The 14,657-nt window shown below is 40.1% G+C and overlaps 1 protein-coding gene across 4 annotated transcripts in view; it reads right to left on the minus strand.

The window, feature by feature from the left end:
- JMJD1C (jumonji domain containing 1C) overlaps nt 1-14,657 on the minus strand; it is a 330,739-nt gene that overhangs the window by 259,505 nt on the left and 56,577 nt on the right. For 2 of the 4 annotated variants that reach the window (XM_072823243.1, XM_072823242.1), the window contains exon 1: nt 2,898-3,050. The exons of 1 other annotated variant lie outside the window; for it this stretch is intronic. Coding sequence is in view for 1 of the 3 variants with exons in the window: in XM_072823251.1 (XP_072679352.1) it covers nt 2,898-3,071 (174 nt within the window). In the remaining 2 variants the exon portion in view is untranslated. Of the gene's footprint in view, nt 1-2,897; nt 3,078-14,657 lie in introns of those variants that run through there. One more of the 4 variants, XM_072823251.1, reaches the window with a different exon arrangement.

Here is a 14,657-nt window from a genome sequence, read left to right on the forward strand (position 1 = left end):
GCTCCACATAGGGCACAGAGCTTATTTAAAATAAATTAATTAAATAAAATAAAATTTATTCTGCAGTAACAAAAGTCTCAAAGGGATGCCTGGCTGGCTCAGTCAGGGAAGCATGCAACTCCTGATCTCAGAGTTGTGAGTTCAAGACCCATCTTGGGTGTTTAAGATTTAAGATTTTAAAGTAAAATCTTAAAAAAGTCTAAAAGGAGAATTACAGTATACTGATGCTAACCTGTTCCATGTTTTGTTTAATTTAGGGAATATGAATGTAAAAAAAAAAAAAGGAACAAACAAACACGATGTAAGAAAGTTTGGGAGGGACTCTAGAACTGTAGGTTTTGGCTGAAAAAACTCAGTTACACTGCATAAAAAATTTTCAAATAAAGACTTGTAGACAGATGAAAACTGCTAGAGGGGCGCCTTGCTGGCTCTGCAGCCTGAAGAGCAAGCGACCCTTTATTTCAGGGTTATGAGTTTGAGTCCCACATTGGGTATAAGGATTAAATAAAATTAATTTTTTTTTTTAAAAAAAGGGAAAACTGCTGGAGGTTCACATAGATATGACTCAAAATGAATTTTTATGTAAAATTTGCACATGATGAAATGCAGTTATTAACTATATAATTCAAGAAGTTTCAACACACATATACATCTGTTACTATTCAAGATACAAAACACTTTCATCACCTGAGAAAATTCATTACTGGGATGCCTGGGTGGCTAGTGGTTGAGAGTCGGCCTTTGGTTCAGGTATGATCCCAGGGTCCTGGGATCAAATCCCACATGAGGCTCCCCAGCCTGCTTCTCCCTCTGCCTATGTCTTTGCCTCTCTGCGTCTCTCGTGAATAAATTAATAAAATCTTAAAAAAAAAAAAAATTCCTGTTCTTTCTAGTCATTCCCACCATCCATATATATTTTTCATTTTTAAATACCCAGCTTAATATTCTGCTTCTACAAACATGATACATGTAAACCCATTTTTTATGTCATTTAAACTTCCATGCAAGAAAGTTTTGGATTTTCTGTTGTTTTTTTTAAGGATTTTATTCTTTCATGAGAGACACGGGGGGGGGGGGGGGGGGGGGGGAGGGCAGAGACACAGGCAGAGGGAGAAGCAGGCTCCATGCAGGGAACCCGATGCGGGACTCCATCCGGGTCTCCAGGATCACACCCTGGGCTGAAGGCGGCAGCAAGGTGGCACCAGGGCTGCCCAGAAAGTTAATATATTTAACTTTGATAACTTGACTGTCATGAATGATACTCATGATTTAAAACTATATTTTCGAATTTTCATGCATTTACTAAAATAAAATCCAGGTTTGCTTGGAAATAATTTATAAATGCTAAACCATAATCCAACTAGCTTCCACATAAAAGCCAAGACAATATGGTATCACAATAAGAGGAAGTTAGAGAAATTCAGCACCTGTCTTTTATACAAAAAGAGTTTCTGAAATGACACAATCTGTAGAATCATTAAGATGAGAAATTTTTAAAAGACTTGCTTTTTCTTCTTTCCACTGAGAATAACCAACCAAAATCTTCAAAATTACCTTTACTCTGGCTTATTTCCTACTAGAAATACCTATTAGCAAAACAAACCTATTTTGCAGTATCAAGTCAACATCAATACATGCCCCATGAAGCCGTATCATTGACTACAGTAATGAAACAGGGGTTTCTACAAAAACAGTCCAAAACCAAGCAAGATATTAAAACAGTTATGTACATGCACAGATAGTAAAGTGAATTCGGAAATGTAAAGTTGCAGATAAACAAAAGGAAAAAAATTATCGTGTTTGAAGTTTTCAGTAAAAAATTAAATACCCCAGGGTACTAATAATAAATTTCCTGGATTATGTACTCGCAAATCAACCTTGGGAAGGCTAGTCAATGCCTCAGCCTCTACTGCACCCCTTCCAACCTGTCCCCAAATTAAAAAAAAAAAATGTGCTTGGAACACTGACCGAACATATCCCGTCTCTAAATGGTGCACAGTCCTACATTACTGAAAGAAAATATTGGCGGTATCATATGAAAGGAAAAGAAAAGCAAAAAAAAAAAAAAAAGACCCTTAATGTTCCTCAGGGCAGAACATTTTATAGTATTTCTTGCTTCATTTAAAATTGTACAAGATCCAGGATGATTTTTAAAACACTATTTACTTTCTAAAAAAAAAAACACAATCGCATGGGAAAAAAATGGAAATAAAGAAGGAAGGGAGGAAGGGAGGGAGGGAGGGAGGGGTTAATTTCTGACCCTCCAAATCAAAATTTTCGTTTTCATCGTTTCCAGTTAGAAATCCAAGCGACTGTAGAAAGAGGTTGCATCGAGATGCCGCCACTCACAGTCTTTGCCTGGACAATGTGCACGAATCCGGCTGCCTGAACAGCAGCTGCATCTCCCTCCTTTGCTCCCTCCCCTCCCGCAGCGACCGCACTGCCGAAGTTTGAAGTCTCCAACCCCCGCTCGAGGGAGACTTTGCAAGGGAAGATGCTGGTGAAGATGGCCCCTCGGGCCTCGAGCGGTCGAGCGGTCGGTGTTCGCCCGCCCCCACCTGGCCCAGCGGCTCCGGCCCGCAGCCCCGCCTCTCCTGAAGGTCTCCACCGCCACGGCGGGGGCCCGACCCCGGACCCCCGACCCCCGACCCCCGAGGCGGCCGGCCCGGGAGGAGGCCGGGGAGTCCCGCCCCGGCGCCGTGCACACGGGAGACCCGAGGCCCCAGCAGCGGAGGAGGGGAAAGCGGCGCCCGCGCCGAGGAGGGGCGTGACCGGCAGCCGGCGGGTCCGCGCCAGGTGCCGCTGCCCGGGGCGGCAGGGCAGGCGACGGCGGCGAGGCTGGGGGCGAGGGGCTGAGGAGGGGGGGCGTGGGGGGCGTGGGGGGCGCTCGCTCTTACCGCCAGGTCTGGATTGCGGCTGTCCCGGTGGGACACGGCTCGGATGACCCCCGCTCGCCAGCCCCGCCAGCGCCGTCCACTGTCCCGGCGCCCCGGCCGAGCCTCCTCGCCGGCCGCCACGCACAGGAACCGCTTCCCCACCAGCTCCAGACGAGTCTCCACCGCCGTAGCCATCGCCGCTGAGGCGGCGGCCGCCTCCTCCACGGCCACGGCGGGCCCCGTGAAACCCCGCTCCTACCGGCCGCGCATGCTGAGGGGAGGCGGCAGGGGCCGGCGGCAGCCCCGCGGGCAAGCGAGCGCGCACCCGGGGCGCACCGGACCGCAGCCCAGAAGGGCACAGCGACCCCGGCGCCTCGCGGTCCTCCGCACCCCGGGCGCCCACAGACCAGCAGCCCCGGGCTGTGCACACGCACACGCACACGCACACGCCCGCACCCTGACAGGAGCCCCACCGCGCGGTGCCGTCGGAGGCCCCGAGGCCGCCCCCGCCGCCGCCGCCGCCGCCGCCGCCGCCCCGCCGTGGACAGGACTACTCCGCCTCCCCATGCCTCGCAGGCTGCGAGCGCCGCGTCTCCTTCCGCCGGCGCGGGCGGGGGCAGGGAGCCGCGGGAGAGGGTCGGAGGAACCGCCGCAGACGGAAAGTAGTGCCCGGCGCCGCTGCCCCGGGGGCTGCAGGGCCCGCCAGGCTACGCAGCCAGGGGCGGGGGGGACAGGGATGCTCTCCCCCGGGAACACCAGGAAGAGCGTTTGAGGGTCACCTCTGGCCGCTCCCTCAAGGGCGGGGGCGGGGGCGGGGGCGGGGGCGGCGGTGCAGCGTGCTGGTTCCACCCTGGGTCACAAAATAAACTCCAGGTTAAACCCCACATCTCCGGAGCGATGTTTTTCAGAACACAGGGTGCCAGCCGCCTGAATTTGCCCAAATTTCGCCTGAAACAACAGTCCTGTAGTCCCAGCAGCAAAACGGAGCAACACTTTCCACTGAAAACAAAGCAGAGCAACACTTTCCACTGAAAACAGCCACTGCAGAACAGTCCATAACTCTGGATGAAAAGGAAGAAAACACTGTCATCCTTTCATCCTTCCTGTTTGCAACGATGCTAATTACACCTCTGAACTCTTGAGAGATTATACCTCGCTATTGCTTTGTTGTAAGAACGTCAAACGCCCGGTCGGTCGAGGGCTTCTGTCAGTGTCCCTAAAATTTACATTCTCTGTGCCAATTCGAGTACTTTCAGTTCCAGCACATACCTCAAACTCACTAGTCCTATAAAAACAGGGAAAGGCTCCAGATTCGGTTGTGAGAGAACATCGTGGAAAGAAAGGTTTTTAGCCAATCACAATATAGGAAAATAAATTATGTTTACTTCCCATCCAATCACAACAGGACTTTGTAGTCCCTACACATACAGATCTCAAATTTAGAATAATTACCTCTTATTTGATCCCAATCCTCGAATTCTTCCTATTTTATACATGTCAGTAAGCAGTTCAACTTCAGACATCCATTAAGTGTTTTTAAAAGGTAGTTTTTAAAATCCCAGTCGTGTGTGGTTTTGTTTTGTTTTTTTCAGGGCCACTGATGATCATAATCAACTCCAAAAATTCTTATAGACCAATAAAAATTTATTCTAAATTTTGGTTTCTAAAAAAAAAAACTTTGGTTTTTTAGAAATTTCCCTAAACTTCTACTCCAAAAAAAAAAATTACCTTTTCAAAAATTATTTTCAGAGAGAGAGAGAGAGAGAGAGAGAGAGGCAGGTGGGGAGGCAGAGGGAGAGAAAGAATCTTAAAACAGGCTCCATGCACACAGGGTGGAGCCAAACCCCAGGCTCATCTCACAACCTGGAGTTCAAGACCTGAGCCAAAATCAAGAGTGGGACGCTTAACTACTGAGCCACCCAGGTACCCCCCCTCCTTAATTGCCTTGTTAAAGGAGTTTACACTAGTGATCTGAATGTTTAAAATAAACTTAAGGCTTTTATCTTTCTTAGAACACCCAAGCCAAGTTGTTTTAAGTAGAAAAAAACATGGCCACTGATACTAGGTTATAAAAGAAAATTACAAGGAAGACATTCTAATCATCATGATCTAATTTCACTAAAGACCAAATAGGAAATTGTAATAGATAAAGGAAAACCATGTCCAGAAATGCATGCTGGCAAGTTGAGAGAAAAATTTAATTTCACTATGCAATTTATTTCCAGGTCCACTCTTTTAGTGCATATTTAATCATCTTGAGAACTACAGACCAATATAGTAAGATTTCTAAAATCTCAACTTGAATTAAGGAGCCAGTAAAATAATCTGGTGAAAATAACGTAACATCTGGAAGGAGAAAAGAATAAGATCTACACTGATACCAAATTACCAATGATTTGCTTTGTCATCTTGAGCACAACACAATTGTTACAGAAATTGCCAGCTTCCTAATCTCAGTGATATTCTAGGAACAAGTGAGAAAATATAGTCACTTAAGAGATGAAAATAACACTCTTATTATATAAATCCCACTCATCAAATTATATATTTGCAGTATTGTCAGGTTGACTTACATAAAATTGCCACCTGATTTCAATTTTTCTAGGTAAATTTCTAAATGTACTCCTAAGAGCCCTCGTTACATGTTGAGTGCTATCCTTGGAAATGCTCTTGAAAAGCATGTAAATCCACCAAATCAATCAAAATACTTCAAAAGTGCTGAAGTCCATATATCTTCATAACCTTTTCAATCAAATGTCTTATATCCTTAGCACTGCATTCCAAAAAATATCTTACGAATCCCTTGACTCTGGACAGTGACAACAAATTACAAGAAAAAAAAAATCACGAATTTGTGGATATTTTGCTTTTGGAGAAACCTGAAGTACACTTTTTAAAATGTAGAATAAAAAAGCCTTTAAGGATTTGTTTTCTTGCTGGCATTTTTTGCTTTATACTGTTTATATTGTTTTGCCAGCAAATCCTAACTGTAAGTAACATGGAATAAAATAAATTTTAAAGTCAGATTTTAAACCTTAGAATATTTGTTAAATTAGTTCCTTTACATCCTTTACTTTTGTAAAAATCCTCAGAAAAGGCATTAGTCAATTTTTTTTTAAATTATAGAATTTTTCACTATTTAGGAGAGTGACACAAAATATTTAAAATGACTAAATTTACTTACAGAAACTGAAAAATTAAAAATAGACTAGATCTTATACTTTCTCCATCCCTACAGTTAATATGTACATTAAACACACATACCCCCAATTCAAGCAAACTTCATACGTCAAATATCTTCATATAAAAGACACATTTGAGATTATTTTCTTTAAAAATCCACAAAAATTTATTCACATAAACAATTTGTCTTCTTTTAAAACGCAACCTAAAAAGGAAGGAAATATATTCATTGCAATGATAAAGGCCTTAATTACCTACTTAATTTCAATAATTAGTAGTGCATAAAGTTTACATTCAATAAGCAAACAGCCTACCAACTATAAGTTTTTCACTTTTTGATTTGGTGTAGTTATAGAAAGGGCCAAGTTATCTGCTCTCTTAAATACTAGTCATTTGTGTCACTATAAGCGTCTATTATGAACACACACACACACACACACACACACACAAACAGATAAAAGTTTAGTGCACATATCTTATAATAATACTAGCCGCCATTTATGGGACACTTAGTATGCGTCAGGCACTATGCTGAGTACTTTATACTTGTAATCTTACTTTATTTTAAAGATGAAGGAAATGAGGTTTAAAGATCTTTAGTTACTCATCTAAGCATACACATTAAGGAACTGGGATTCAAATAGGCCTTATGGGGCAGCCTGGATGGCTCAGCAGTTTGGTGCTGCCTGCGGCCCAGGGTGTGATCCTGGAGATCCAGGATGGAGTCCCATATCGGGCTCCCTGCATGGAGCCTGCTTCTCCCTCTGCCTGTGTCTCTGCCTCTCTTTCTCTGTGTGTCTCTCATGAATAAATAAATAAAATCTTAAAAAAAAAAAATTAGGCCTTATGATTCCAAAGCAGCCTGCATTATGCTAAATTGTCACTTAAACATAAAAGTCAGTCACCAGGTTTCCATCTCCATATTAACACAGGCTATTCATAACTGATTATTTAGCACTTATTATGTGTCTCACATTCTGCAAGGTTCTAGAGACAGGGCCTCTGTCTTTGAGAAACTCACAATATATGTGGAAAGACAGACAATAGAAATGCTTCAATTTGTTTATTTGTTATATTTAACTTATCCTTTATGCCATCAATGGAATGGCATAAAGGATAAGTTTAATGCATTTTAACATATAATTTTTAAAACTATTACAATTTGGAAGCTTTTATTAGCTGTCAAATGTAATGACTGGATTAGGTTATGAGGTCTTAAACTTCATATACAGGCACATCTAGGGCTGTTAAAGCCAATATTACAATGAAGGCAGCCAGGGTAAACTGTTTAGTAAAGAACTTCTTCTAAGCATTAAAAACAAATAAAAATTTAAAAATAAAAATAGGAATAAAAAAATAATATAAAGGAAGCAAAAAGTTTCAACTGAATTATGCAAGTGGAAGACCTAGAATGGAAGTAAGTTTATGTTACTGTGTTTATCACTAAACGTTGAATAACTTCCATTTAAGTATTTCCCTAAACTCTTATTTAAACCAAATTCCTTGATCACATGTATGATAATGATAGTGTAACTCAAATGTCACTTCCTAGAGAAAGCCCTCTCTCATTCAGACTAGGCTGAATCCCACACTATGGATTTTCAGAACATTCCCTATTTGTGTTAGTACTTACCATACCCATATTTTTTTTTCATACCCATATTTATACCATTTATTGTTTCATTGATTATATTTGTCTCCCTTGGTACATTATAAGCTCCATTAAAAGCAAGAACAATGTATCTTTTTCAACTATACTCCCAGTATCAACTAAACTTTGTGCAGAGTGGATACTCCAATGGCACCAAATCAATTAATGAATATAACAAAATGTACCTTTTTCTAAATCAAACCAAATTAAGAGGAATTTCAAATCTCTAAATCTAGAGTCATAAATGCGAATTCTTGTTTTTCCTACAGTTATTCATTGTTTTTAAGGTAACTGCTTACACACATTATTTCATTTCATTATGGAGAACATCAAGCCTTCATAAAACCTGGGCTTCCCAGGAAAGCACAGTTGTTCCTGGGGATCATTTCTAAAGAACAGACATGGAGAAACAGTTACAATTCATAAGAAAAACATTCATTTCGTTACCAAACTACCAATTTGATACAAACCCAAAAATGATCCCGTGAGTATATATCCAGAGCACCAGTCTATTCTTGGTGTTCTAAAGAGTACAATCTGAAATAATGTCTTTGATGAAGCCAACATACAAACATAATTTCCTCAGTGTCATTTTGATGCCATGTGGAATGGGCAAGATAGAAAATTAAGAAAGTAAGCTAGAAGGACAGGAAGGAGAGAAAAGCAATCTCCACCTGGCCTTTCAATTGTATGCTCTCTACATCTGTTACCCAATTTCCAATTTATATTCTGGCTGTATAGGAACCAACCACTTCTTTTCAACATTTACTATTAAAAATGAAACTGCAGGGGCACCTGGGTGGCTCAGTAGGTTAAGGGTCTGGCTCTTGATTTGAGCTCAGGATCAAGCCCTGCACTCAGCACAGAGTCGGCTTGGGATTCTCTTTCCCTCCCCCTCTCCCTCTCCTGCTCATGCTCTCTAGCTCTATCTCTCTAATAAATAAATAAATAAATAAATAAATAAATAAATAAATAAATAAATAAATAAATAAATAAATAAATAAATCAATCTTTTTTAAAGAAAATTTAAATCTTATTTTTAATGATAAAAAATTTTATATTTAGAAAGAATACACATAACATCAGAATTTTCCTAATCTGCTGCATGAGGAAATACAAGCAACAAGTAAACAAATAGCTTCCATTAAGCATTCAGTAAGGTCTTTCTAGGGTGTCCCACCAAACTTTTTTTTTCATCATCCCTCTCATAAATGCTTTAACTACTATTAAAACATGCTACATGGCAGTCTGCGTTTTTCATCCTCAACTGTTATATTAGCTCTTTAATATATGAAGGGGTTAGGTTCCTAAAGGATTACATTCCTATAGATCTCATAAAATTTCACTTAGCCACATGGTAGTTGTAGCAGAGCTTAAAAGTCCTAATGAATGCCTCTATTCATGTCTGTGAAATTAATTAAGGAAAGACCTTCTATCCTAACATTTAAAGCTATAAATGAGGAAAGTCAAAGTAAAATCTAAGCTAAAAAGTAATACTGGGATGCCTGGGTGGCTCAGCGTAAGCATTTGCCTTTGGCCCAGGGCGTGATCCTGGAGTCCCAGGATCCAGTTGGGCTTCTTGCAAGAGCCTGCTTCTCCCTCTGCCTCTCTCTCTTTGTGTCTCTCATGAATAAATAAATAAAATCTTTAAAAAAAAAAAAACTAATACTGACTCAAAACCTCAGCATGCGATCTATACTCCATCAATGTTCTTCCCCAAAGGTGCAGCTAGATTCTACATAATGAAGGAACTTTATGATCAAGAACACACAGCTCTGAGGCACATTTCTCACATTAATAGAATCTGGTTTCAAAGAAACCAAAACAAAACAAGACTTAGCAGCAGTAAAATATGGGGAATCTTTAGTCATTCTTTTCTTTGGCACTTTCTAGAAAAAGCCACATGTTTACATATAATAAGATATATAACATACTATAAACAGAAATATGCAATGAAAATAAATTACTCCATATAAAGGAAAGCATTATCTTCTGGCTCCACATATGCTTCACTACTACAGATAATTTATTTATTCAATTAAAGAGGGTATATAAAATAGTGTTCCAATTCCAACGCCTGTGTTCACATAAGCTTACAAGAAGAGAGGCCTTAGAATTTTCCCTTAAAATCACAACTGACACATAGGAAAACCAGACCTCAAAAGATCTTAACTAAAAACTTAAAATTGAAATCAACATTCCCTAAACATTTTGCTACTCCAGGGCACATTTTTATATTACCTAAAATTAAATGGCCAAGAGAAATACTCAAAAGGCTAACCAACTTCACTTTTCACAAAATACACAAATACTTAGGTTAAAACTGGTCAATTCCCATTCCATATAGCCATTTACAAATAGATGTTTTAAGATGTACACCCCAAATGTGGAAAATTAGAAATTAGCAGCTGAGTAATATAATATCATCAAAGAGCAAGAGTCAAATAAGTCTAGGTTATTTCTACCACTAACTTTGGGCAAACCACTTTGCTTCTCTAGAAATAATATATAACATGTAGAGGCTGATAACCTTTAACGTTCCTAAAAGCTTGCATTTAAGACTTCTGAATAATTCATCAAGTAGAAAAGTATCCTTTCCTGTCACATGGTAGTTTCAAAGCTAAAAAACATTGAAGGATTGATGAAAGTAATCTTGCTTTAGGAAAACAAATGTGTTTTTAGCCAGAAAGGTTTGATCTCAAAGGTCTCACAAAAGATAAATATACCAATCATTAATACGTACATACAAATAGTACAGGCCGAAGGACTTCCCAATTAAACAACAATTTTTAAAGAGCACTATAGAATTGCTTCTTTTGTCCGCTCTCCAAATCTGCTCTTAAAGCTGTCATATTGGGCAGCCCAGGTGGCTCAGCAGTTTAGTGCGGCCGTCAGCCCAGGGTGTGATCCTGGAGACCCGGGATCGAGTCCCATGTCGGACTCCCTGCATGGATCCTGCTTCTCCTGCCTGTGTCTCTGCCTCTCTCCTTCTCTGTGTGTGTCTCTCATGAATAAATAAATAAAATCTTTAAAAAAATAAAATATTTTGTTATTATAATATCACATATTCTAATTTAATTTTTATATGATCCCTGTGGGGAGCCTACTTCTCCCTCTGCCTGTGTCCTTGCCTGTCTCTGTCTCTCATGAATAAATAAATAAAATATTATTTTTTAAAAAAGTGTAAGCCTGGTCATGGGGTGATTTCCTTGGTCTACAAGGCAGTGCATGCATGTTGAGGTTACTACTGCCTTTTCTATAATTGTATTTTAAAAATCTCTTTAAATTCTTTTGCTTGCATCATTCTTTCAAATAAAGTAATTTGGTAAGACACCCCCACCCTCCCAAAATTATAAATTACACAAAATCTCAAGGGCAAACAAATCAGTCAGGAGACAAAATCGTCAACAGAAGCAGACTTAGGAAAAAAAAAAAAAAAAAAAGGAAGGGTTAGACATAACTGAAATGTTGAACTATCAGCCAATGAATTAAAATGATTATTAATAATTAAGGATCAAATGGAACAGGCAAGCAATAGGTATGATCAGATGGCAAATATCATAGAAACTACAGAGTAGAACAGAAAAGCTAAGAGTCCATCTGAAATGCAATAACAAAATTTTAAAAAGCTTTGACAGATTCAGCAACAGACATGACACAGCTTAAGAAAGAATCAACGAACTTGAAGATAGGTCAACAGAGATTATCAAAGCTTAAAGTAGACAGGAAAAAGAGTGGGAAAAAAAACCTTAGCTTTTCTGTTCAACATTTCAGTTATGTCTAACTCTTCATCAAGTAAGATATATGAATGGCAAAATAAGCATATGAAAAGACGCTTAACATCATTAGTTATTAGGGAAATGCAAAGCACAACTATTTGTGTGATACTATTACACATCGACTAGGATGCCTAAAATTAAAAGAAAAATAAAACCGCCAATACCAAGTACTGAAGAGTATGAGGAGCAGTTGGTAGCTGGGAGCAGTGCAAAATGGTATAGCCGCTTTGCAAGAGTTTAGTAGTTTCTAACACAGTTAAACAGACACTTTTCATATAACTCAGCAATTCAAATCTTATTTACCCAAGTGAAATAAAAATCTATGTTCACACAAAAACTGATACTCAAATATTTTTAGAGTTTTATTTATAATTGTCAATAGCTGGAAACAACCAGCTCAACTGGAGAATAAACAAACTTTGAATGCTACTCAACAATAAAAAAGAACTGAGTATTGATACTTGCAATAATATGGATGAACCTCTGCAGTTCAGGGGTCTCCAATGCCACCCTTAGGTTCAATGATTCACTAGAAACTCATGAAACTCAAAAGAGCCATTTTATTCACGGTCACAGTTTATTAGAGCAAAAAGATACAGATTAAAACCAGTAAAGGGGGCCGCCCTGGTGGCCCAGAGGTTTAGCGCCACCTTCAGCCTGGGGCGTGATCCTGGAGACCCGGGATGGAGTCCCACGTCCGGCTCCCTGCATGGAGCCTGCTTTTTCCCTCTGCCTGTGTCTCTGTGCCTCTCTCTCTCTCTCTCTGTCTCTGTCTCCCATGAATAAATAAATAAAATCTTTTAAGTAAATTAATTAATTAATTAATTGAACCAGTAAAGGGAAGAGGGATCTAGGACATGGTCCAGAAGATTTGGACCTTCCAGTTGTCCTCTCCTGGTATAGTTGTAGAGACAGCACTTATTTCTCCCAGCAAGAATGTGTGACAGCATTCATGGAGTACTGGCAACGGGGAAACTCAACTGAAGCCTGGTGTCGAGCATTTTTATCAGAGGTCTCACATGTAGGTAAGACTGACCATCTGCATAGCTGACCTTAGCCTCTGACTTTTCCAGAAGTCAAGCTCCTACCACACCACACAAAGTCTCTACCATATTGTCAGCCACACTGTCAGCATAGACAACATAGGGTGGCCAAAAGCCCTCAAGTAAACAAAGGCATTCTTACCGGGCAGGATATTCCAAGGGCTTAGAGGTTATCTCCCAGGAAATGGGCAAGGGCCAAACCTTAGGAAGCTGAGTTGCCTATTCTTTGACCAACTGAGGTATTTTTACTCAAATAACACTTCTGACACCAAATATATCAGGTTTTTTCCTCACACCATCTAATTCTCTAACTCTCCAGATACCACCAGGTATCCCACAATTCATTTCAATTCTGACAATAACTACTCAGTCAGCATCAGACTCCTCAGCCTTTTGGGTCAACCCCACAAGACTGCCTTCACTTCAAATGCTAGTCGCAAGTACTGGGTCCCCATGTTACACACACTTCTGTTTGACTTGGCTACAAGGTGGTGCCACAACCCCAACTCCCTTTCAATTTCAATAATTTGCTAGAACAGCTCATAAAATTCCAAAGAAAAAAGGAGAGAAAAAAATTCCAAAGAACACTATTTACTATTACCAGTTTATTACAAAGGACACAACACCCAGATGAGAAGGTACACAAGGCAAAGTCCATATGGGTCCTAGAAACAGGAATTTCTGCCTCCAATGAGCTGGACTATGCCACCCTACCAACAAGTGGATATGTTCACGAACTGTGAAGCTCTCCAAGCCCCATTGTTTAAAGGGCTTTATGTGGGCTCTGTTACATAGGCATGACTGATCAAATCATTTGCATCCCTTAAAGATGATACATACAAACATTATGTAAACTACAAGACAAATGCCCTTGCTAAGTGAAAAGCAATGGAAAACTGTATCTCTGCTCTACAATATTTAATAAAAATTACGCACGCACACAGCCAAAGGAAAACATTTTGATACACTGGAAACCAGGATTATGGGGTAACATTTTTTTTTCTCTTCAAGTTTCATTAATGTTGTCTGTATAATAAAACAAAATAAACTACTTAAAATGTTTTATTAAAGGCAATAGTGTAATATTGGTAAGCAGGAGATTCTAAAAAGACCCCCAAGGCCCCATGCCCTTGTATAATCCTCTCTCTTTGGGTGTGAGTGGGACTTGCAACTTGTTTCTAACCAATGGAATAGGGCAAAGGAAATGGGGTATCACTCCCATGATTATATTATTTTAAATGGCAAAGGTGAAAAGAGTCTGCCAATGTAATTAAGGTCCCTAATTGTCATTCAATTAATCAAAGGGAAGATTTCCCTGAATGAACTTACAAAATAAAGCTGAGCCCTTTAAGAGGGAGTCTAGAGGTCAGAGACTTTCTAGTGGCCCTGAAAAAGCAAGCTGCCCTGAGTTCAACCACTAGAAGGAAATCAATTCAGCCAATAACCATGTGAACGTGGAAGAAGATCCAGAGCCTCAATGACATTTCAGCCCTGGCTAACACTTTGATTTGTAGCCTTGTGAGACCCTAAGTAGAGGATTCAGCTTAAACTGTGTCCAGACTCCTGATCCATGAAAATTATAAGATACTAAATCTGTGTTGTTTTAAACTACTGTCACAATTCATTACACAGCGATAGAAAACTGAACCAGTAATTAAAATTATTTTCTAGGGGGATCCCTGGGTGGCTCAGCGGTTTAGCGCCTGCCTTTGGCCCAGGGCGTGATCCTGGAGTCCCGGGATCGAGTCCCGCGTTGGGCTCCCGGCATGCAGCCTGCTTCTCCCTCCTGTCTCTGTCTGTCTCTTTCTCTCTCTCTCTCTCTATCGTAAATAAATAAATAAATCTTAAAAAAAATTATTTTCTAGAGTCTTGGCTTTACCCATAGGTACTCCCTTGGCTAATCTCAAATTAGAGATAATGTCCTGTTCCTGTTAGTCATTTCAATTTTCACAAAAGAACGTAAACTTTAACATAGCTTCACTGAATAATGGTTCAAATTTAATCAATAACACAGAAGATCTGTATTTCAGACAGTTGCCAGAAAAATAAAATCTCAAATTCACTGCTGCCCAATATCCAGGAAAAGCTCCAGGTAAAAACAATGTTTATGGAGAACTATCTGCAG

Source organism: Canis lupus, chromosome 4 (genome assembly GCF_048164855.1).
Source record: "Canis lupus baileyi chromosome 4, mCanLup2.hap1, whole genome shotgun sequence".
NCBI lineage: Eukaryota > Metazoa > Chordata > Mammalia > Carnivora > Canidae > Canis > Canis lupus.